Below are 24,390 nucleotides of genomic sequence, written 5' to 3'. Positions count from 1 at the left end.
GGAGGAGATGCTCTTTTTTGTGGAGGGGGGATGCTCGAGTTCGACTTGCCCAACTCTAAGGGCGGGGGCGGGAAGGGAGGTGCTAGATATCGCCTTACCTTCAACTTAGGGGGGGGGGAGAAGCTGCTCTTTTTGGGGGGGAGGGAGATGCTGGAGATTGCCTTACCCTCCTCGAAGGGCGTGGTGGGGAGGAGGAGGGGATGCTGGAGATCGTCTTGCCTGCCTCGAAGAGCGGGGGGAAGGGGAGATGCTAGAGGTTGCCTTATCCCCCTCTTAGGGTGGGGGAGGGGGGAGGGAGATGCTAGATATCACCTTGCCCTCCTCGAAGGGGGTGGGTGGGGGAGGGGGATGCTAGAGATCGCCTTGCCCTCCTCGAAGGGCGTGGGTGGGGGGGGGTGGGGAGGAGGGGATGTTAGATATCGCCTTATATCTAACCCTTCTCTTGGGGTGGGGGGGGGGGGAGATGCTAGAGATTGCCCTCACCCTCTTTGAAGGGCGTGGGGGGGGGGGATGTTAGATATCGCCTTACCTTCCACTTAGGGGGGGGGAGGGGGGAGATGCTGGATATCGCCTTGCCGTCGCCTTGCCTTGCCGTCGCCTTACCCTTCTCTTGGGGTGGGGGGGGGGGGGGAGATGCTAGAGATTGCCCTCACCCTCTTTGAAGGGCGTGGGGGGGGGGGCGGGGGATGTTAGATATCGCCTTACCTTCCACTTAGGGGGGGGGGGAGATGCTGGATATCGCCTTGCCATCTTCTTAAGGCGGGGGGGGGGGGGGGGGGGGGGGGGGGAGATGCTAGATATCGCCTTACCCTTCTCTTGGGGTGGGTAGGGGAGGGATGCTGGAGGTTGCCTTTCCCGCCTGTTGGGCAGAGGGGGAGGGGGAGGGACCTGCTGATGTTACAATGCTCTCTGTTCAACAAGCGATGTTTGGCCAAATTTCTGTCCTCACCTCTAATCCTTCCCAGGGAAACTTTCATTTCTTGCATTGCATTAATGTATTATTTATTGCAAATAATCCCTTGGACATAATCCATATCTGTATTTATTGTAATCCTCTGTGTTGTTTATTTTTGTGCACCCGTCATTTTGACAGAATTTCCCCTGAGCTGGTATCGTAAAGGAGAAAACAAAAATAAAATGTGATGTTGGTGTCGTCTCGTAGATCTACCAGGATTTCGGTTTTGGTGTTTCCAAGAACAGTCGTATGGATGATTACAATCCAGGAGAGGGACGAGGCAGGGCGGGAAGGGGCAGAGCGGGACAGGGCATGGCAGGCCAGGAAGGGGTATGGCGGGGAGGGATTAGGCGCGGCGAGACGGGACGGGGCGTGGCAGTCCTGGAAGGGGAGGAGCGGAACGGCGTGAGAGGCGGGTGGCACTCCGAGAGAGCATCAGAACCCTTTCCAGAATACCATCGCCTTTCGTTCTCTATGAGGTCAATATAAGGGGTTTTGTGTAACTCCAAACTTCGTGCCAGGTCAACGATTGAAAAACAACTGAACTAAAGGTAATTATTATTTTGCGCCGTGAACGGGAGTGGTAAGATGGCCGTTTTTTGGCTTCAGTTCTTTATCTGACGCCAATTGGCCAATGAGCCATCAACTACCACGTGGTAGAGATTGATGATTCCGAGGAGGTAGAAAAATAATGAATTGCATCCAGAGAAAGGATTCAATAACGACGAAAACTTCCGGGTGATCTTGTAAACCTTGAACTGTAACTGTGATGAATATTCCCATAATTGTATCGATCCGTGTCCTTTTTTGTTTCGTGTCCGTGTCCTTTTTTGTTTCGTGTCCGTGTCCTTTTGGTTTCGTGTCCGTGTCCTTTTTGGTTTCGTGTCCGTGTCCTTTTGTCCTCCGTGCTCTGCTCCATGTCCTTTTGTCCTCCGCTCGGCTCCGTGTCCTTTTGTCCTCCGTGCTCGGCTCCGTGTCCTTTTGTCCTCCGTGCTCAGCTCCGTGGCCTTTTGTCCTCCGTGCTCGGCTCCGTGTCCTTTTGTCCTCCGTGCTCGGCTCCGTGTCCTTTTGTCCTCCGTGCTCAGCTCCTTGGCCTTTTGTCCTCTGTGCTCAGCTCCGTGGCCTTTTGTCCTCCGTGCTCGGCTCTGTGGCCTTTTCCCCTCCGTGCTCGGCTCCGTGTCCTTTTGTCCTCCGTGCTCAGCTCCGTGGCCTTTTGTCCTCCATGCTCGGCTCTGTGGCCTTTTGTCCTCCGTGCTCGGCTCCGTGTCCTTTTGTCCTCCGTGCTCGGCTCCTTGGCCTTTTGTCCTCTGTGCTCAGCTCCGTGGCCTTTTGTCCGCCGTGCTCCGCTCCGTGTCCTTTTGTCCTCCGTGCTCGGCTCCGTGTCCTTTTGTCCTCCGTGCGCCGCTCCGTGTCCTTTTGTCCTCCGTGCTCCGCTCCGTGTCCTTTTCCCTCCGTGCCCCGCTCCGTGTCCTTTTGTCCTCCGTGCTCCGCTCCGTGTCCTTTTCCACAAGCGGCTGAAACAGTGATCGGTTCGGATCTTCTGAGGAAAAGATTTGTTCGGAGTTTCGCATTTTATTATTAATACTGAGAAAGATATTCTGTGAAACGATCATTTGAAGTGATTCTTCATAATATTAACAGAGAGATCGGGCGAACATTATGATTATACGTAGCACAATATGACAGAGATGTGGATGGATTATGACGAAACTATGGGGATGAGATGGGTGAGTGAGAAGAAGAAGAAGAAGAAGAGGAATAAGAGGAAGAAGAAGCTGATTCGATTTAGGTTCAGGTCCGAATCCAGATCCGGTCTATCAGTGGATACAAAACGTTACCTGTTTATCCTGGTGGAGGTTTGTGCGATATCGAGCGACGTTCTACTTCATTACCTGTGAAACTAATCCTGGTGTTGGCTTCATGGTAAATGTGGCTTGTTTAAGATGTTCGGGTGATGCCGTTAAAATAACACCAGGTGAGTTGACTCAGCGCGTCGTCCTTTTGAAGTCGGAAAAATGAGTGCCAGCCTCCCGGAAACACGGGGCACTGCATCGGGGGGGGGGGGGGGTGCGAAACTGGAAGTGGGTTGTTTCTGAGGGAAACAGGTCTTCGGTCACGTGACATAAATCATCAATTTTCAACCAATTCACTTCATGTATATTTATATATATATTGGGGAAATGCCAGGGGCATAGAAAAGGCCCCTTTATATGGTATGTGCATTTGAAATCAGAGGGGGGGGGGGGGGGGGGGGATGTCAATAACTTCCAAGTTCAAACAATAAGAACCAAGTTCCATAGGCGGAACCAAGGAATTCTCTATAAAAGTTCATATAAAGGGCCCGCCATTTGGCAAATGAAACGCATTTACTTCTTCATGCAGCTGTGTGAATCAAATTGGCATTTTTCCCAAGAATGTCCCTTCTTTTCTATAGTTTGCCACATGGCACATACCATATAAAGGGGCCATTTCTATAGTTTGCCACATGGCACATACCATATAAAGGGGCCTCTTCTATAGTTTGCCACATGGCACATACCATATAAAGGGGCCTTTTCTATAGTTTGCCACATGGCACATACCATATAAAGGGGCCTTTTCTATGTCCCTGGCATTTCCCCCAATAATTAATTAATGCTAACAGACTGGACAGCCAGCTTGACGTGCATCCCTGGGCCCAGATGAGACAGCTTAAAGGTGAGTGTGCATACCTGTAGACAATACTACAAGCCCTTCCCGCATTGGACTAAATAAATAAATAACCTTCACTGTTTCTTAAAATACACAGTTTTGTTGAAAAAAAGGAAACGGGGTGACTTTTTATTAAAAAGGGGATTTGTGTGTGTGTGTGTGTGTGTGTGTGTGTTTGTTTGTTAAAATTGGCATGTCATTTATTTATCATGGTAAAAGGTACATATTTCATTTTATCACTCATTTTGGGAGCTCAAATGGTCCGTGTCGTGTTCAAATTTGATGTGACGTAGATAAGATCTGGTGATGTCATGGCCGACGCATTTTTGCATGGTTTTGGTACCTTAAAATTTGGCACAATAGCACTGTGGACATAACTCGTAATGATGCTGAAAATCAGGTTTAAGAATTGATACGTTTTAAATACGAACAAACTGTATTTTGTTAATCATGCAAGACTTTATTCAAGACTAGCAGAAGCACCCGGCATAGCCGGGTGGGGGAGGGGGGGAGGGGGAAGGGGAGGTGAGTGGAACGGGGGGGAGGGGAGGAGAGGGGGGAGGGGAGGGGGGAAGGGGAGAAGGTTAGGGTGTAGGGGTGGAGCGGAAAGGGAGGAGGAAGGGATGGGGAAAGGGGAGGGGGAGGGGGGAGAGAGGTAGGGTGGAGGGGAATGGAGTGGGGAGGGAGAGGGGAAAGGAAGGGGGAGGGGAAAGGGAGGGGGAGGGGAAATGGAGGGGGAGGGGAAAGGGAGGGGGAGGGGAAAGGGAGGGGGAGGGAGGGGGGGGAGGGGAAAGGGAGGGGGAGGGAGGGGGAGGAGGGAAGGGGAGGGGAGGGATATAGATGGTTACTGCCAATTGATCACATCCACAAATGATGTAATCCACACAATTTATGTACTTTACATAACGTTAATAGGAATACATGGCCGTGTAGATGGAAAATACAGTTTGTTTGAAATAAATCACAAATATCAGATGAAAGTTTTTTTAAATTAGAACTATTCTCACTCAGAGTTAAACATCACCGCAATATTACACGGTTGCTTCAACGTTTTCTGTGAATTATATATCATTGTGAGATTTGTTTTGGATTTTTTTTTTTTTGAAATGAGATTTTTATATTTAAAAAAGCATCAGAACAGCTGTGAAAAAGCATCAAAACAGCAATGTAAAAGCATCAAAACAGCAGTAAAAAGCATCAAAACAGCAACAATTGTCCGGTGATTCTTCAATAACCGCAGCTAAATGTGTCAGAGTAATTAACTATTTCCCTTCGTGCCTTTTTTTGTGTTTTTTTTTTATACACATAAATACATAAAATCACATAAAATACACATAAATACACATAAAATTCAGATCAGAATCAGAATCAGAATCGATATTCTCACAATCATCACAACACACCAGACACGTAGTTAATTACGCGTGCTTCCTTGCAAACAATGTTCTTTGTCTTTCCTTGTTCGGATAGGATGTATAGATTGTTCTCTTGTCCTACCCGACTACATCCTACATATAGTTGGCTATGGGAGAAGCACGGGGAATCGAGATTCAGTCCGACCACCTTGAGAGATTGTCCTTGCGCCTTGTTGATGGTCATGGCAAAGCTGAGCCGTACAGGGAATTGGAGCCTTTTGAACTCGAATGGCAGATCAGATGGTATGATTGGTATCCTCGGAATGCAGACCTGTTCCCCGCTATAGTTTCCCGTAAGTATGTCGGCCTCAATTACGTGAGGCATCAACTTTTTGATAGCCAGTCATGTGCCGTTGCACAGTTTTGGAGGATCGATATTTCTCAGGAGGATGGTTGGAGCACCTTCCTTTCGATGGAGTATGTGGGGAGGCACACCCGGAGGCTGTAGCGAATTGAGGAACTCTACCGGGTAATGGACAGTCTCGTGGTCGTTTTGGATTGAGTCGACAGATCGGTAAGTTCTTAGATTCCCAGGAATAGTCTTCAGAAGATCCAAATTGATTTTGTCCACTGCATCGTTCTTTGGGGCTAGAATTGCCCTTTCATAGAGCCAGGAGTGATTTCGGTAGTTAGCGGGGATGTTGGGGAAGACGTTCGCCTTGAGTTCGTCAGCCGTGGTGACATTGTTGCCGCATGGTACGATGTCCAGTCCATCTTCAGGGCTCGTCTCCAAATCTCCGTTTCCGATCTTTAACAGCTTCGTTGAAAAGGCGTCTGCGGCTACATCTCCATGAAGGGTCACACGCATGTTTGTGCTGAGTTTCAACTTCGTCACTTTTGACCATAGAGGAGATGCCTTCTGTCTCTGACTTCTGTCTTCTGTCTGACTCTGTCTGCCTTCTGTCTTCTGTGCCTCTTCTGTCTTCTTCTGGATCTTCTGTCTCTCGCTGTCTGGCCCTCGCCAGAGGTTGTTGATTGGCGTTTAGACGTGCCTCTGTCTCATCTTCTGTCTCTTGCTGTCTGAATCTAGAGACACGATCTTGATTGGCTCGTCGATGGTGAAAAGTATCTTCATCGGTTTCATGGAGTCTCCGATCAGCGATTTTCCTTGCTCGGGAGGTTGAATGCGACAAATTTCTTTTCTTCGGTGCCATTGCCTTTATCACAGTCAGTCTTCCAGTCACTCACTCGTAGACAAATTCAATTTTTTTCACTTTTACGCTTACACGTGGTAACAAACGACGCAAACGCAAGATTGCAACGCTGCGTCGTGTCGTGGGCGTGGCCAACGTGGCCTCATGCTCCCAGGTGATTGGCTAACTCGAGCTCGAGCGAGCCATAATGCGCTATGTTATGGCAAAAAATATGGATCTAAAGATGAAAGAAAAAAAAACCTATGTGGTGTGAATGGCAATGTTCCTCGCTGAAATGTGAAAAAACCCAATCGCTTTTCGCTCTGAATTACGTGCGAACGCGTAACTGTGAGTTTATGGTGGCAAGGATGGAACATCACGTGATCGCTCTGAGCGATTCAGCGCGCTGCTCTGCCACCGGCTCAGATTCCGTGTATAATATTCCTCGCTGAAATGCGCTGAGGTAAATATGAATAAAAAATATGGGTCTTGTCAAATATCTTTAGGTAGGCCATGTTCTTCCCAGGCTCAATGGCCATGTCTATGCCAAATATCAAGCACGTGAGCCTCGCCGTTTAGGAGTCTATCAGTAACATTACACACACACAAACTGTGTTATATATATATATTAGCAGAAGTACCCGGCATTGCCGAGCGGGGGAGGGGAGGGGAGGGGGGTGAGGGAGGGGAGGGGAGGGGTGAGGGGAGGGGAGAAGAGGGGGGAGGGGAGAAGAGGGGGGGAGGGGAGAAGAGGGGGGAGGGGAGAAGAGGGGGGGAGGGGGAGGGGGAGAGGGGAGAAGAGAAGAGGGGGAGGGGAGAAGAGGGGGAGAGGGGAGAAGAGAAGATGGGGGAGGGGGAAAAGGGAGGGGGAGGGGGGAGGGGGAGGGGGAAAAGGGAGGGGAGGGGGAAAAGGGAGAGGGAGGGGGGAGGGGGAAAAGGGAGGGGGAGGGGGACGAGGTAGGGTGGAGGGGGTAAGGGGTAGGGGGTAGGGTGGAGGGGGTAGGGTGGAGGGAAGGGGAGGGCCAGTCAACAATGACGTTGCAGTTCTCATGGTCAGAGAGCAGCACAACAATCGCGACATCGTCCTGCATCTTCGCAACAGCACAAAGCGGATTTTGGAGACTCACCGATCCTGTGACGCCCTCCAGTACTGGCGTTGCCGGGCGGGGGAAGGGAGACCCGTACATTCCCAACCCGTACATTCGCCCTCTCGATTCAAGCTCACTCGGACAAAAGCCTCGCACAAATTACACCATGAAGGCCCAAAAAAAAATGGTCATGTCTATGCCACAAATGAAGTACGTGAGCGAGTCGGGCGCACTGAATTGAAAATATATAGAACGCTCATAATCCGTGAAAACTGTCGCCATCTTGGTTAGCCCGACTCGCATGACTCGACCAACTCGCTTCACGGATCTCGTTTGTTTTGAACGTGTCCCAGATTTTAAAAGCCAGACAACTGTTAAAATGCCATTTTGTGCGGCAATAAACTGCTCCAATCGGTTACGGAAGGGTTGTGGAAAGATGTTTCACAGCTGTTTCAAAGACGTTTAATTCATATCGCACAAAATCGACACAAAACACGATCGTACAAAAGGTGAAAAAACGCAATCGCTTTTCGCTCTGAATTACGTGCAAACGTGTGACGGAAATCACCATCGCCTAGCATCGACTGCCAACCAAGATGGCGCCCGGTAACTGCATCTCCACCTATGTGGTGTGAATGGCAATGGTCATTCGATATATTTTCAGTTCAGTGGTCTGGCGGTGGGGATGGAACATCACGTGATCGCTCTGAGCGAATCAGTCTGGCGGCGGGGATGGAACATCACGTGATCGCTCTGAGCGAATCAGTCTGGTGGCGGGGATGGAACATCACGTGATCGCTCTGAGCGAATCAGCGAGCTGCTCTGGCACCAGCTGAGATAATATTCCTCGCTGAAATGCGCTGAGGTAAATATGAATAAAAAATATGGATCGTCAAATATTTTGAGGTCGGCCATGTTCGTCCCAGGCTCAATGGCCATGTCTATGCCAAATATCAAGCACGTGAGCCTCTCCGTTTAGGAGTCTATCGGTAACATTACACACACACACACACACACACACACACACAAACTGTGTTTTATATATATAGATAGATGATGTAAAATACTTGAAAAAGAAAGTAGAAAAAAATTATTCCATATTCCAAGTCGCGTGTGACCATATTCCAGGTTTCACACTGTGGTCGCTTCTTTGGTATTTCTCAATCCGCTGTGTCTATTTGTATTGTGTACCTGCATATGCTGGGATTCTGCTGGTGGTCTAAGCATCCCCGAGGCTCGGCCCCTGTGCGATTTGTTTTCATGTATAGATATGTTAATTACACCTAATTTGTGTCAAGTTTTGTGAAACGAGATTGATATGAAAACATTCATGTTGTCTTTGTTGCTAAATCTATTCTGGTTTCTGCAAACAAATCGCGATTTTAGTCCGCGATGTTCTTGCCTCATACCAACGCACGCCCGAGTGTATGCGCATGCGCTATTCAATAATTACACCTAATTTGTGTCAAGTTCTGTGAAACGAGATTGATATGAAAACATTCATGTTGTCTTTGTTGTTAAATTTATTCTGGTTTCTTCAAACAAATCGCGATTTTAGTCCGCGATGTTCTTACCTCATACCAACGCATGTCCGAGTGCATGCGCATGCACTATTCAATAATTACACCTAATTTGTGTCAAGTTCTGTGAAACGAGATTGATATGAAAACTTTCATGTTGTCTTTGTTGCTAAATTTATTCTGGTTTCTTCAAACAAATAGCGATTTTAGTGCCCTATGTTCTTGCCGCATACCAACGTACGTCTGAGTGTATGCGCATGCGCTGTTCAAAACGGCACCCAACAACAACGCGGTCCTCATAGAGCTGCTCATCGCAGCTAAAAACTGCATTTTGTTCATCATACAAGACTTTATTCAAAACTATATAAAAGATTTGAAAAAGAAAGAAGAAAAAAAAAATTCAAACCAAATGGGGCTTGAACCCACAATCCCCAGCTTGGAGGTCTGATGCCTCATCCATTAGGCCAATAAAGGGGCGCCATTCAAATTCTCCACCACATATTTCCATAGAAGATGTTACCAAAAAGGCCTGCTTCCATGTGAAATCCCCATTTCCAAACACATCACAATAATAACTCGATCACAGTTCATTTCCAACCTCATGACCACACAAAAACACAATACCTTTACACAAGAAGAAGTTAATGTATTTTATTTGCAAGATGTAGGGTGCCCCTTTTATATCAACTTTTCCAGAGCATTCCTTGCTTCCTCCTAAAAACACAAGGGTAGTCCAGCATGCACACGAAATTTTTTGAATGTCCCTTATTTTCTGTTTGGCATTTTCTACAAGCTATGGAATGTCCCTTCTTTTCTATACTTTGCCACATGGCACATACCTTATAAAGGGGCCTTTTCTATGCCCCTGGCATTTTCCCCAAGAATGCCCCTTCTTGTAACATGTATTAGTAATGAGGCGGTTATGATGGGATATGATATATGTTTATGATAATGAAGGGTATAGACAAAACAAGTGCAGAATAATTATTCAGCAGAGATAGTGACAGGACCAGTAGTGGGGCGGCTTAGCCCAAATATTCAAAAGAATTGTGCATTTTGTGATACAAGCACCAAATTTGGCACAAATGTACATTAATATGTTGCGAACATTTTCAGATATTGGGCCACTTGAAATTCCGTAATTTCTTTTTTCAAATTTTTTCAAATTTCGTAATTTCAAATTTTTCGGGTGACACCGTCACAATTTCGGTCTTCGAGGCCGGCCGATAGGCAAAGTGTGACCGGAAGGGACGAGGTTCTCCTGACCACGTGGCCCTCGATCTGGGAAGCGAGAGGCGTTCCATTAGTGGACGCGCCCCTCACGCCCGACTTTTGGGCGGCCCCGGCAGGCCGTTTGTTTTGACGTTCCGTGACAGGCCCCGCATCCCCACCTCCGGGCCGACCGGAAGCTTGTGCTGAGTACATCATACCTGAACAACTCAGTGAGGCAGAACACAGCAGTGCACACCAGGGTGACCCCTTCAGTGCATAAACCAATTAACCTGTCCACTGCAGGGCATATAGAAATGAAGTTATTTTCTGCATATAATAATAATATAAGTTCAGTTCTATATAACAATTTCTGTTATCACCACTACCACTACAACTACCACTACTACAAGCTTTGTCTGGAATTTTGTGGACTAACAGACAAACAGACATACAGACAAGCTGGGATCAAAACATTACCTCCTTCCACCATTGAGTGTAGAGGTAAACATCATGGAAATTATATCATGCCCTAGATTTAATTCATGCTTACCCGTGTATTTGCTTCACTGGTTCACAAGGTCTTTTGCATACATGTAATTCAGACTCTCATCTTCATTGCTGACCACACAATGTTCGCAACATATTAATGTACATTTGTGCCAAATTTGGTGCTTGTATCACAAAATGCACAATTCTTTTGAATATTTGGGCTAAGCCGCCCCACTATATCGGCCGGCCTCGAAGACCGAAATTGTGACGGTGTCACCCGAAAAATTTGAAATTACGAAATTTGAAAAAAATTGAAAAAAAAAATTACGGAATTTCAAGTGGCCCAATATCTGAAAATGTTCGCAACATATTAATGTACATTTGTGCCAAATTTGGTGCTTGTATCACAAAATGCACAACAGGTTTGCTATGCTGCTACACTACAGGGGCCGTAGCCTAGTAAAGAAAAGAAGAGTTAATACAGTCGTAAGGTAATAGTCAGGCAGCTCAGCAAATGGATGTCTGTGTTCTGGACAAAAGCACTAAATTTTCCCCACATGCTGCCCATAGCTTTAGCTTTCCATTTTTGGTAGGAACCACTTCCTCCGAATACATTATTTTTTTGCAGTAGTTTCAGTGACTATGGCACATTAACAGTATTCCGTTTTATCTTTTTTTTCAAGTTTTATGTTCAGTTTATTTTTTGTGTTAATAAAAATCGTCTGTTGCTTTTCTAAATGGTATAGTTGTATTCCTTGTCCCAGAAAATGTATGTTTAGACACCAAGGTTGTGATCCTAAGTGGCTTAGAAGCAGAGATATTGGAAGATATAGGTTTTTACATGGCGGCTGTCATGAAAATCCAAGATGGTCGCCATAATGTATTTGCAGGAAGTTCCTATCAAAAATGGAAAGCTAAGGTAATGGGTAGCATGTGGGAAAAATTTGGCGCTTTTGTCCAGAACGTCCATACCCATCTCAAATCCGGTCCTAAGCTGCCTGACTATTAGGCTCTTTCACTCAGAGTAGTCAATGCATGGTATTGTCTCCGAGAATGGCAGTGACAACAAAACCAATAGATAAGTTTAAATTATGATTAGATAGGTACCTGGAAGCATTAGAGATAGAAGAGTATCGGTATATTGGCAAGACGTTTGTGACTTGAGTAGGGATTGGGTGATTGTGTGCATCTGAGTGAAGTGGAGTGACGTTTCTGTGGGAGGTTTCGTCAAGGGGTGGTGTGTGGTTGATGTTGTGTGTTTGTCATCCAAGAACAGCCATCGCCCAAACCTATCCCCTCCCACACCGCCCCCCGCCCCCCGCCCCCACCCACCTCTGAAAAAATAACACAAAAGATTGCTTTTCTCTTTTTTTTATTTAAACAATTAAAATAACTGTATTTCCCCATTTGTATTTGAAGCGCTTGGGATATCCCTGATCGTGCCACATCGTCTCGTCCACATTCCTCCCCTCATTCCCCAAATGAAATTGCATCGTTTTGGCAGATAATCTTGGCCTGGTGTTGATGTGGCGCAGCCTAATGGGCCAAATGATCTCCTACTTTACTCTGGGTTTATTTTTGTCTCTGTACATAAAAACTCACATACATTAGATCATGATTGATAAGAAAACTTACAAAATGGGATACAGCGGGTGAACAAACTGTATGCAAAAGCCCGCATTTATTGGATAATAATTGATTGGATTGTCAACGGAAATAACTCACAAAAATTCCACACAGAGGAAACAAAATAACATGTATAACTTTTCCGTGATTAACATAAGCATTGTTTCCTTGGCAGGTCATCGGTGAAATGGAGAGCTTTTTGGAATGGCTGAAGTCCCAAGGATTGAGAGCAGAAACAGCCCAAGCAGTGATCGATAAGCTTGGAATTGAGAATCTGAAGGTTATTCGAGCTTGTACTGAGTCGGATGCATTGCGGACCGAGCTCCTCTCTCTCGCCAAAGAGAAATTACAATTTGCAATGTATGCTGATTTCTGTAAATTTATGAATTCTTTTTCGAAGCCGCAAGATTTCCAGATTGCAGGTTCTTCTCTTTTGGGAAGTATTTTCGTCAACTTGGAGAATGTTATTCTGGAACTTTCCAGTTTCTGTGAAAAGATTTTCGGATCCCCAAATGTGCACCAGGACAACGTTTCTGTTTTCTCTGGAATCGGGTTCAGTGATGTCTGCAGCCTCCGCTCTCAGCATGAAGCATCAAGACCCACGTCTGGTATGTCACTTTTAAAATACGACATCACATGTTAACAAATATCTTGATCTTCTACCATTGTTTTTTTTGTATTCTTATAACTTGTATAATCTCTATTGGTACAGCTTTGTATTGCCTAGTATGCATGGGTTTTTGATGTGGGGTACAAGGTAACGATATACGTACTTTTTAGCTCAACTGGGACATATTTCCGGGGAGCTTATGGGATGGCGCGTAGTCAGTCCGTCCGTAAACACTTGCAACCTCTGCTCCAAAACTGTTGATGGGATTGTGACCAAACTTGGCTAACATTATATTTTGTGTGTTGGAACTCAAGTTTGTTCACAGCATTAAAAAAAAAATGGAGGTCTCAAGGAGTCTACCAGGGGTCAAAGAGGGTCCATGTTTGACCCAACGCAGCCCCCCAAATTAGAACTACACAAACGATTTTGATGAAACTTGATCACAACCTTCATCACCCGTGATGTACCAAAGTTTGTTCACGCCCTGAAGTGCTTACTTCTACTATTAATAAAGCCAACCTCTTTGCTGTGCATTTTGGTGCAAACTGCACACTTGAAGACCACAGACAAACATTGCCTGTTTGTCCTTCCCGTATTTATACCAGGCTTTCCACTATCATCAGCACACCCAGGAAAGTTGCTAAGATTATTCAAAGGCCTGACATTTCAAAATCTACTGCACAAGATAAAATCCCTACAATTGCTTTGAAGATGTGTTCACTTGAACTGTCTTCTGTTCTCTCAAAACAGTATTGCTTGTACATGTCAAAGACTGTGTTTCCACCGAGTTGGAAGCAGGCTTCTGTAGTCCCTGTCTTTAAAGGCTCCTCTGGGTAATCAGATCCTTCTAACTATCGGCCTGTTAGCCTTCTACCCATTATCAGCAAAGTCTTTGAATCTTTCATAGAACACCTCATGACATCTGGAAACCCACAACCTCCAAACTGATGTTCAGTATGGCTATAGACAGTCATTGTCTACTGGTGATGTTCTATCCGGAATCACTGAAGAAGTGAATGGGACTTTGGATCATCGTGGAGAAGCCAGGATTGATGCTCTCGATATCTCAAAGGCTGAAATCATCTGGCATTTCTGGAAAATTGCTTGATACAATCACTGGCTTCCTTGCAAATCGTCAAATATCTGTGGTACATGAGGGACAGTAATCCGCTTTCCGTAAAACGAATGCTCGTCCTCAGGGGTCTGTCTGTGTTGGGTCCAATATTGTTCTGTTATATATCAATGATCTGCCTGATTGTATTCTTTCTCAATGAAGCATTTACGTAGCATTTACAAAGCATTTACTCAACACTATATACTACCTACGCAGGAACCTTGTCTCCTCTTACCCGTGACCAGGGGCGTCGAGAGCCAGCACGGTACCCGAGGCAAATTACCTCGGGGCCCAAACCCCCACCCTTTCTCTCTTTTCTAACTTTTTAAGGAACTTTCTTGAATGAAAAACAGAAAACTTTTTGAAAACAAATGGTCACTTTTATTTTGCCTTTTGATCGAAAATAGAGGCTATAGCTGGATGTTTGGACCAATCGAGTCAATTCGCACACTGGACTATTTAACACTATTTCTCCCGAACATGAGAAGAAGATGAAAGCGTGAGAAGATGATTGATAATTTTTGGACAAAGAGGACACAAACGCATTTCTTTGTAATGCACATTTCTGGTAAATAACTATTTTCTGTAAAGTTTGAAACTGCACCATTAACAGCGGCAAATGTTCTTTTGTTTCTGGCAAGAAAAAGCAAAATTAGCTTCTGGGTTTAAACGTAACGATGAGGAAATGAGGATGAGCTGATGAGGGGTTTGGTTTCACTATACTGTTTAAAAAACATTGTCAGAGAAGCTCGGGCCCCGAGGCAGTGACCCACCCTGAGACCTCCCCTTGATGCCCCTACCCGTGACCATGCAAGTACCACTCTCAATCAGAACCTAGAGAGTGTGATGAACTGGGGAAAAGACTGCCTTGTTACTCTCAACCAAAAATGACTCACTTGTTATCTGTTTCTCGTTCAAGATCACCTTGTTTTCCGACCCTGTCTATGGATTCTTCACCTTTGCAGGAAGCTCCCTGTTATCTGTCTGCTTGGATTGGATATCAGCTCAAACCTCAGCTGGGAAAAGTACATCTCTGGTAGAGCAAAAAGCACATCACAGCACCTTGGCAGCTTGTTTCGTGCTTGGCGATACCTTTCTCAAGCTGCTATGCTCCATCTATACAAGGCCACTGTACGTCCTGTCATGGAGTATCATTGCCATATTTGGGCTGGTGTGCCAGCCTGTCACCTTTCTTTTCTTGACAGAATCCAGCAGCATGCTGCCATTCTGGTGGGGCATGAGTTGGCATCATCCCTGGAACCTCTCTCAATCTGCCGCTTTGTTGCTACAGATATTTCCACGGAATGTGCTCTGAGGGTCTATCAGGTTGTTCCACCTGAGCATTCTTTCAGTCATTCAACACATCTGGCAGTTTTTTTCCCATCCATACACTATATCTGTCCCAAGGAGTAAGACGATCAGGTATTCTTCTTTTTATTTTTCCCCACAAGGCATTACTCTGGAACATTTTACCTGCATCCTGCTTTCCCTTCTATCACAAGCTTCCTCGATTCAAGAGGAATGTCAATAGACATCGAATATCTATACTTTCCTTTCTGTCGGCCCCACCTCGAGTAACCTGAAAGTCTTTTTAGCAGGTGATATGTCATAACAATATACAGTGCATTCATAAAGTATTCAGACCCCTTCACTTTTTTCACATTTTATGTTGCAGCCGTATGCTGAAATCGTTTAAATTCATTTTTTCCCTCGTCAATCCACAAATCCACAAAATCGAGGCACAGATCTGGGGAAGCCAACAAAAAAATCTCTGCTGCATTGAACGTTCCCAAGAGCACAGTGGCCTCCATAATTCTTGAATGGAAGAAGTTTGGAACAACCAGGACTCTTCCTAGAGCTGGCCGCCCGGCCAAACTGAGCAATCGGGGGAGAATGGCCTTGGTAAGAGAGGGGACTAAAAACCCGATGGTCACTCTGGCTGAGCTCCAGAGATCCTGTGTGTAGATGGGAGAAACTTCCAGAAGGACAACCATCACTGCAACACTCCACCGATCTGGGCTTTATGGCAGAGTGGCCGGACGTTAGCCAAACAGTTCAATCTTGGTTTCATCAGATCACAGAATCTTGTTTCTCACAGTCTGAGAGTCCTTTAGGTGCTTTTTTACAAACTCCAAGTGGGCTTTCACTGAGGAGAGGCTTTTTTCTACGCTTCCCCAGATCTGTGCCTCAACACAATCCTGTATCTGTGCTCTGCAGGCAGTTCCTTCGACGCCATGGCTTGGTTTTTGCTCTGATACACATTGTCAGCTGTGAGACCTTATATAGACAGGTGTGTGCCTTTCCAAATTATGTCCAATCAATTAAATTTACCACAAGTGGACTCCAATCAAGGTGTAGAAACATCTCAAAGATGGTCAAGAAAAATGGGAGGCACTTGAGCTAAATTTCAAGTGTCATAGAGGGTATGAATACTTGTGTCAATGTGATATTTCAGTTTTTTCCCTTTTAATAAATTTGCAAAACTTTATAAAATCCTGTTTTCTCTTTGTCATTATGGGGTATTAGTGTAGATTGATTTGGGGAAAAAATGAATTTAAACGATTTCAGCATAAGGCTGCAACATAACAAAATGTGAAAAAAGTGAAGGGGTCTGAATACTTTCTGAATGCACTGCATCAAGTCAAGAGCTTCACTGACATCATATTCAGCAACCTGAGCACCTTGCATGCTGACAGGAACTGGCTTTGCAGCCGAACCATCCTCTGTCCTACGAATGAGGCGGTTGATGAAGTGAATGCGATCGTACTGCGGCAATACCCTGGGAAGGAATCTGTCTTCTTGAGCAGCGCCAAGATAATGGAAGTAGAGAACAGACACCAATATCCAGTAGAATTCCTTAACTCGATATGCGCATCAGGAATGCCTCCTCACAAACTCTGCCTCAAGAAGGGAGCTCCGATCATGCTGCTGTGAAACTTTGACCCTAAAAATGGCCACTGCTATGGGAGTCGTTACATCGTGGACAACTTGATGCCGAATCTCATTGATGCGACACCAGCTACTGGGCCTCATGCTGGAAACAAGATCTTCATACCGAGGATTCCAATCATTCCATCCGAAAACCTGTTCCCCTTCCAGATGCAGCGAAAATAATTCCCTGTCCGACTCTGCTTTGCAATCACCAGTAACAAGGCTCAAGGTCAGACATTGGAAAAGGTAGCCATCTACGTAAAGACAGATTTCTTCAGCCATGGACAGCTTTATGTCACCACGCGTTGCGTTGGCAGCAGCGACAATATAAAAATGTTTGCCAAGAACTTCAGAGAGAAAAGGAACTTTTATCAGCAATGTCGTCTATACTGAAGTTCAAAGCTGAAAAAGAGGTACAAAATCGTTCCATTTTTTTTCCTTAAAGAAAAGCGCACAGTTGATATCACGATTTGAAACGCGATGGAATAATATTTACCGATATGAACAGTGATGTGGCTTTTATTTAAATTCTACAAATACTGTTTAGATTTTGATGATTTGCATGTGATATGATTTAACGGATGTTTATATGAATCGTTTAAAATAAAAAAGCCTTCAATTTCTGATATTTTGCCTTTTCAGTTGGGCCTCCCAATTGAAGCCCCGCCCATAGGGCGGGTACCGTTGCTAGTTTTTTTTAATGCAACCTTGTATATGCAATCAGCATTGGGGGACACATGAAATGTGTAACCTTTTTCATTGACTTCTGGTTCATGCCCCAGGATTTAGCGTCACGGGTCAAAATGGAAAATAAACACTCAAAATTTTATATTGGGTCATTCCTGGTGGAACGTGTTGCCATCTTTCAACTTTGCTTTGTGTGTGAATCGTGGGGATTTGCGATGGTGTGCCATCATTTGTTCTTGTAGTTTTAGTACCTCTCTTTAGCCATGGATGGGCTTAACATTATTATTGTTGTTGTTGCATTGCCCTGGATAGTTCTCTTGAATAAGCCCGCTGCACGGAGACAGACGATCAATCTCCCAAGAGTGACCCAGGGAACCCCCAGATCCAATACGATGTACCCCCACCTTCTCTTATCCTTGTTTAAACAGTGAAAATCATCGTATAATTCTTTATATCTTGAAAACTTGGTTGAACAATGTAAACATTAAAAAAAGCATTTTCATTTGAAAACAAACTACAACCCACTGGTCGACAAAACAAACAAAATGTGGAAATTTTTGTTGTGATTTTTACAACAACAATTTTGTCTTTCTTCTAAAGAAAATAATTATTTAATTCTTCAATGTTTATTTTGAACTATATCAAAGTTTGAGTTGTGATTAACTAAATTTCAGAAACTGCAGTTTTGACATTGACCATCTCTGTGCAGTATTGGGTAAAAGCTCTTACCTTCTCTTGTCCACCATCTTTTATCTTCTCTTTTCCACCATCTCTTATCTTCTCTTGTCCACCACCTGTTATCTTCCCTAATCGACCCTCTCTTATCTTCCCTTATCCACCATCTCTTATCTTCTTTTATCCACCATCTCTTATCTTCTTTTATCCACCATCTCTCATCTTCTTTTATCCACCATCTCTTATCTTCTTTTATTCCCAGTGTGTACCCTGGATTAGAATAGGTACACCGTATCCCTGCGTGTCGTAAGAGACCACCAAGAGGGTTGGCGTCAGGAAGGGCATCGGGCCATAAAAACATTGCCTCAAAAAGAGAACCATGACAATTACAACTACATATGGGTAGGGTACAGCCCGAAGGAGATCCGTTTCTGAGGTTTGGGACATGGAATGTAGGGACAATGACAGGGAGATCAGGAGAAGTGGTGGAAGTATTGGTCAGAAGAAGAGTGGACATATGTTGTGTGCAAGAGACGAGATGGAAGGGAAGTGGTGTGAGAGTGGTGAAGGGTAGGCAGGGACAGAAATACAAGTTTGTGTGCAAGGGTGCCTGGAGGGCGTGAATGGTGTTGGTGTCCTGTTATCTGAGGAGTTTGAAGACAGTGTGGTGAGTGTGACTAGAGTGAGTGATAGGTTGATGATGGTGAAAATGATAATAATAATAATAATAATGCATTTATTTTATATAGCGCTTTTTTTCAGGAAGCCCAAAGACGCTTTGACAGAGTCCAAAACATAATGCATAGCAAAACATAAAAACAATTGCAAAAAAAGAAGAATCAATAGGGAAATATTCAAAGCACAAAGGAGGGAGAAGGAGAGGAGATAGTCAGGGGTTAGATGCTGTGGGTTAAATGTTGAATGCAGTGTTGAACAGGTGGGTCTTGAGTGATGTTTTGAATGTGGTGAGTGAGGAGGAGTCTCTGATGGTGTGAGGTAGCGAGTTCCAGAGGGTGGGAGCAGCGATGGAGAAGGCCCTGTCCCCCCAGGATCTAAATTTGGTCCGGATGGGGGGGGGGGGGGGTCAGGAGGTTGGTACCAGCAGAGCGGAGGTTGCGGGTGGGAGTGTGTCTGGAGAGGAGGTCAGCCAGGTAGGATGGGGCCAGGTTATGGAGGGCTTTGTAGGTCAAGAGGAGGATTTTGTACTGGATTCTCTGGGAGATGGGGAGCCAGTGAAGCTTGTAAAGGACGGGGGTGATGTGGTCACGGGTCCGGGAATGGGTGAGTAGACGGGCAGCGGAGTTCTGAATGTATTGGAGTTTATTGGTGATTGTTGAGGGTGAACCATAAAGGAGGCTATTGCAGTAGTCCAGACGGGAAGTGATGAAGGCGTGGATGAGGGTTTCTGCAGCCACGGCGGAGAGGGATGGACGGAGACGGGCGATGTTTTTCAGGTGAAAGAAGGCTGTCTTTGTGATCTGTTTAGTGTATTTGTCGAAGGAGAGGGTTTGGTCAAAGATGATGCCAAGATTCCGGATGTGAGGGGAGGTGGATACTGGGAAACTGTCGATGTTGAGGGCAAAGTTATGGGTGGACTTGGTGAGCGTTTTTGGGCCAATGATGATTATTTCAGATTTATCACAGTTAAGTTTGAGGAAGTTGATTTGAAGCCAGGATTTTATTTCAGTGATGCAGTTTGTCAGGATAGAGTGGGTGGCGGTGGAGATGGACTTGGTGGAGATGAAAAGCTGGATGTCATCGGCGAAGCAGTGGAATTGGAGACCATGACGGCAGATTAAGTGACCGAGGGGGGACAGGTAAAGGATGAAGAGGAGGGGGCCAAGAACTGAACCTTGGGGGACACCTTGGGGGAGGGGAGCAGTGGGGGATTTGCAGTTATTGATGGAGATGAACTGACGTCTGTCAGAGAGGTATGATTTAATCCAAGAGAGGGCAGTGCCGGTAATGTTAAAGGTGGTTTCAAGTCGGGTGAGGAGGATGGTGTGATCGATGGTGTCAAAGGCGGCGCTGAGGTCGAGGAGGATGAGAATGTTGAGGTTGCCAGCGTCCGAGGAGAGGAGAAGGTCGTTGGTGATTTTGAGGAGAGCAGTTTCAGTACTGTGGTTGGAGCGGAATCCGGATTGGAATGTTTCATACAGGTTATTGGCAGAGAGGTGATGTTTGAGTTGAGTGGCTACAGCGCGTTCCAAAACCTTTGACAGAAAGGGTAGGTTGGAGATGGGTCTGAAGTTATTTAGGGTGTCAGGGTTTAGTCCAGGTTTTTTCAGAATGGGGGTAACAGCAGCAATTTTGAGGGATGGTGGGACGATGCCTGTAGACAGGGAGGAGTTTATTGTTGCAATGATAAGTGGAGAGAAAGCAGGAAGGGAGGCCTTGACAAAGCTGGAGGGGATGGGGTCAAGGGTGCAGGTGGCAGTTTTCATTCTGATGAGGAGTTCAGAGAGGTCAGTAGGGGAGACTGGGGAGAATTGAGACAGGGGATGGCAGGATAAGGGGGGGCAGGTGGTTTGAGGGGGAGCGGGTGTGGCGGTGGTCAAGCTGTTGTAGATGTTTTCAATTTTGCGTTGGAAGAATGAAAGGAAGGAGATGCAGTTGTCTATTGTGAATGACTGGGTGGTGGTGTTCAGGGGGCTGAGGAGTTTGTTTATTGTAGAGAAGAGTGCTTTTGGGTTTCCGGAGCCAGAGTGGATAATTTGAGAGTAGTAGGCGGAGCGGGCGCGGGAGAGGGCATCTTTATAGTGTTGTATGTGGTCCTTGTAGGCCTGGGAGTGAACTGTGAGACCTGTTTTATTGCGGAGTCTTTCAAGTTGGCGAGCACGAGTTTTCATCAGGCGGAGTTCAGGGGTAAACCAGGGAGCAGAATGGGTGAAAGAAACTGTTTTGGTTTTTATAGGCGCAAGTTGGTCAAGGCAGGAGGAGAGAGTGTGGTTGTAGTAGTCAGTGAGGTCAGAAGGGGTGTGGAGGTCAACGAAGGGAGAAGTGGACATTTTTTCAGAGAGGGTCGGTGAGAATGAGGTAGGTGAAAGAGCGTTTAGCTTACGGAAGTTGATAGTGCGATAATGCCTTGGTGCTGGGGTGGGGATGTTGATGGTCAGAGTGATGGCTAGGTGGTCAGAGAGAGTGAGGTCGGAGCCAGAGAGATGGTGCAAAATTAGTCCAGTAGAGCAGACAAGGTCCAAAATGTGACCACGGTTATGGGTAGGAAAGTTGACATGTTGAGTGAGGTTAAAGCAGGTGAGTAAATCAGTGAAGTCAGTGGTTAGCGTGGAGTCAGTGGAGTCCATGTGGATATTGAAATCACCAAGGAGGAGGATTGAGGGGGAGAGGGAACATAGCTGGGTCAGAAAGTAGGAGAAGTCAGACAGGAATGATGGGTGTCGTTTGGGAGGGCGGTAGACAACAGCCATGACTGACTGTGTGTGACCAGAGAGTTTAAAAGCCAGGTGTTCAAATGATGGAGCAGATGAGATGGAGATGAGGTTGGTCTTGATGTCTTGTCGGTGAATAACGGCAATTCCACCACCTCGGCCCTCCGAGCGTGGTTTATTGATGTAAGAATATCCATTGGGTGTGGTGAGGTTGAGCGTGTAGTAGTCCAGTGGTTGTTGCCAGGTCTCAGTGAGACAGAGAAAGTCCAGTTTATTTTCCAGGATGTAGTCGTTCAGGATGAGGCATTTGTTGTTGAGGGACCGGGTATTGAACAGGGTGAGCTTGATGTTGTTTTGTACGGCGGGTATGAATCCAGGTGATTTGGCCAGGGTTCGCAGACAGGAGGTGCGATTTTGTGCGTTGTTGTGACCAGGTGTGTTGCGACGATGAGTGGGAGTGCGCTGAGCCGACCAAAGGATGGGGATGGAGTGACCTGATTGTAAATAAACAAACTTATGACCGGAGCCACGGTGAATGTACCTGGGTCGACGCAGGAGTCCATTCGATTTGATTGCAGAGATGCATGATGGGGTGGAGCGGGTTTTAAGCAGGAGAAGCCTTGCGGCGGAGTACCGCAGAGCCATGCCAGCAGGAGCGAAGGGACGAGCACGAGGCCAAGGGTGAGGAGGCGAAACAATCGTCACAACCCATGGGAGTGGGCCCGAGGAAACAGTGAAGGAGCCGAGCAGGTGAAGCCAGGAGCAGAGCCGGGACCATGCAGAGGGCAGACAGGAGCGAAGAGACGAGCACGAGGCCAAGGTTGAGGAGGCAAAGCGGCAAATGCAGCGGCAAACGACCGCCGCCGCTAATCAAGATCACGGCGGCAAACCGCCACCACCGCCGCTGCAAACAATGGGCACAACCCACGAGAGTGAGCCCGAGGAAACAGCGAAGGAGCCGAGCAGGTGAAGCCAGGAGCAGCAGAGCAGAGCCGGGACCGTGCAGAGGAAGACTCAATGGCCAAAAATCCGCCACGACCACCAGGAAAGCAAGATACGGACAATGGTCCAGTCAGAGAAGCGGCGAGCAAGTGACGCCAGCGTCCTCTCACAACCGGACCGGAAACGGAAATCCAAAACCATGATGATTGGAAAGCTCTTGGTGAATGTCATCTCGGGATATGCTCCGCAGGTTGGTCGGAGCGATGAAGAGAAGGACAAGTTCTGGTGTGCGATAGAGAGGCTGATGGAAAATGTGAAAGATGAGGAAGTTTTTGTGGTCGGAGGAGACGTAAATGGACATGTGGGAAGGAGTATGGATCGTTTTGAGGGAGTTCATGGGGGTTACGGATATGGTGTGAGAAATGGAGAAGTTGAAAGGATTTTGGAGTTTGATGATGGAGCTGATTTGTTGGTTTGTAATACTCAGTTCCAGAAAGAGGATAATAAGCTTGTTACATACACGTCAGGTGGGTCGACGACAACCGTTGACTACCTGATGGTGCGTAGGCGAGATAGGGGGCACCTCCGGGACACAAAGGTGATCCTGGGGGAGGAGGCTGTTTCACAGCACCACTTGGTTGTCTGCGACCTAATGGTGAATGGTGCGAGGAGAGCTCGGCGGGTGAAGTACCAACCGAGAAGGAAGGTGTGGAGGTTGAAAGAGGTGACAGTAAGGGAGGCATTAAAAGAGAGGCTGAGTAGGGTAGAGGATGATGTGGTTGAGCTTGAAAGTGGTTGGATGTCAATGAAAGCTAGTCTGTTGGGAGCCGTTGGTGAGGTTTGTGGATGGACAAAAGCACCACTGAGGCACTCGGAAACATGGTGGTGGGGTGATGACATTGGAAAGAGGATTGACGAGAAGAGGAAGAAGTTCAAGGAGTGGCAGAAGGCGAAGGGTACGGGAGCAGAAACAGCAGAGCATGAAAGTTATAAGGCAGCCAAGAAGGCTGCAAAGAAAGAGGTAGCAAAGGCGCAGGAGGCATGTCGGAAAATGTTCGGAGAACGCTTGGATTCGGAAGAGGGTCAGAGAGCAGTATTCAGGATTGCAAAGCAGATAGCGAAAGAGAGGTGTGATGTGATGGGCGTGAGTTGCTTGAAGGATGAAGTGGGACAAATCGTTGTGGACCCAGATGGAATTAAAGGAAGATGGAAAAGATATATGGACATGCTGTTGAATACAGAGAATGAATGGGATGGCAACATAGAGAGTACCCCAGTTTTAGGACCGGCAGAGAAGATAACTGAGAAGGAAGTTGAGGAAGTGATAAAAGCAATGAAGAGTAGAAAAGCGGGAGGGCCGACGGGAGTTGTGGGAGATATGTTTAAGGCAGCAGGAAGTTGGGGTGTGAAGAGAATGACAGATATCTGTAATCTGGTGGTGAAAGAAGGCCGCATTCCAGTGGATTGGGAACTGAGTACCCTCGTCCCTCTATACAAGGGGAAAGGTCACCATCTGGAGTGTGGCTCGTACCGAGCGATAAAGTTATTGGAGCATGGAATGAAGGTATTGGAAAGGGTGTTGGAGAGGAGGATAAGGAAGAAGGTGAAGATCGACGAAATGCAGTTTGGATTTATGCCAGGAAGAGGAACGACAGATGCACTTTTTATTGTGAGGCAGTTTCAGGAGAAGTACATGGAGAAGAGGAAGAAGTTTTTTCTTGGGTTTGTTGATCTGGAGAAAGCATTCAATAGGGTTCCATGCAAAGTATTGACATGGGCAATGAGGAAGTTAGGCGTGGAGGAATGGTTGATCTGAGTAGTGATGGCAATGTACAAAAGAGCGTGTACAGCTGTAAGGACGAAGGACGGGAACAGTGGTGAGTTTGAGGTGAAGGTGGGAGTGCATCAGGGGT

The 24,390-nt window shown here is 46.3% G+C and overlaps 1 protein-coding gene and 1 pseudogene across 1 annotated transcript in view; one reads left to right on the top strand and one right to left on the bottom strand.

Moving 5' to 3' along the window:
* Positions 1-1,657: 1,657 nt before the first annotated feature.
* The window catches only part of LOC137420568 (uncharacterized), a 44,316-nt gene continuing 21,583 nt past the window's right edge, over positions 1,658-24,390 (top strand). The window contains exons 1-2 of the mRNA XM_078786754.1: positions 1,658-1,693; positions 12,305-12,737. Of these exons, the coding sequence (XP_078642880.1) occupies positions 12,317-12,737 (421 nt within the window). The 5' untranslated portion in view covers positions 1,658-1,693; positions 12,305-12,316. The remainder of the gene's footprint in view (positions 1,694-12,304; positions 12,738-24,390) is intronic.
* Positions 5,039-5,869, bottom strand: LOC144889890 (uncharacterized; annotated as a pseudogene).

This window comes from Myxine glutinosa, chromosome 1, assembly GCF_964187855.1.
Source record: "Myxine glutinosa chromosome 1, kmMyxGlut1.1, whole genome shotgun sequence".
NCBI lineage: Eukaryota > Metazoa > Chordata > Myxini > Myxiniformes > Myxinidae > Myxine > Myxine glutinosa.
Note: the sequence above shows the minus strand (reverse complement) of the source record. Positions and strands in the feature narration are given on the sequence as shown.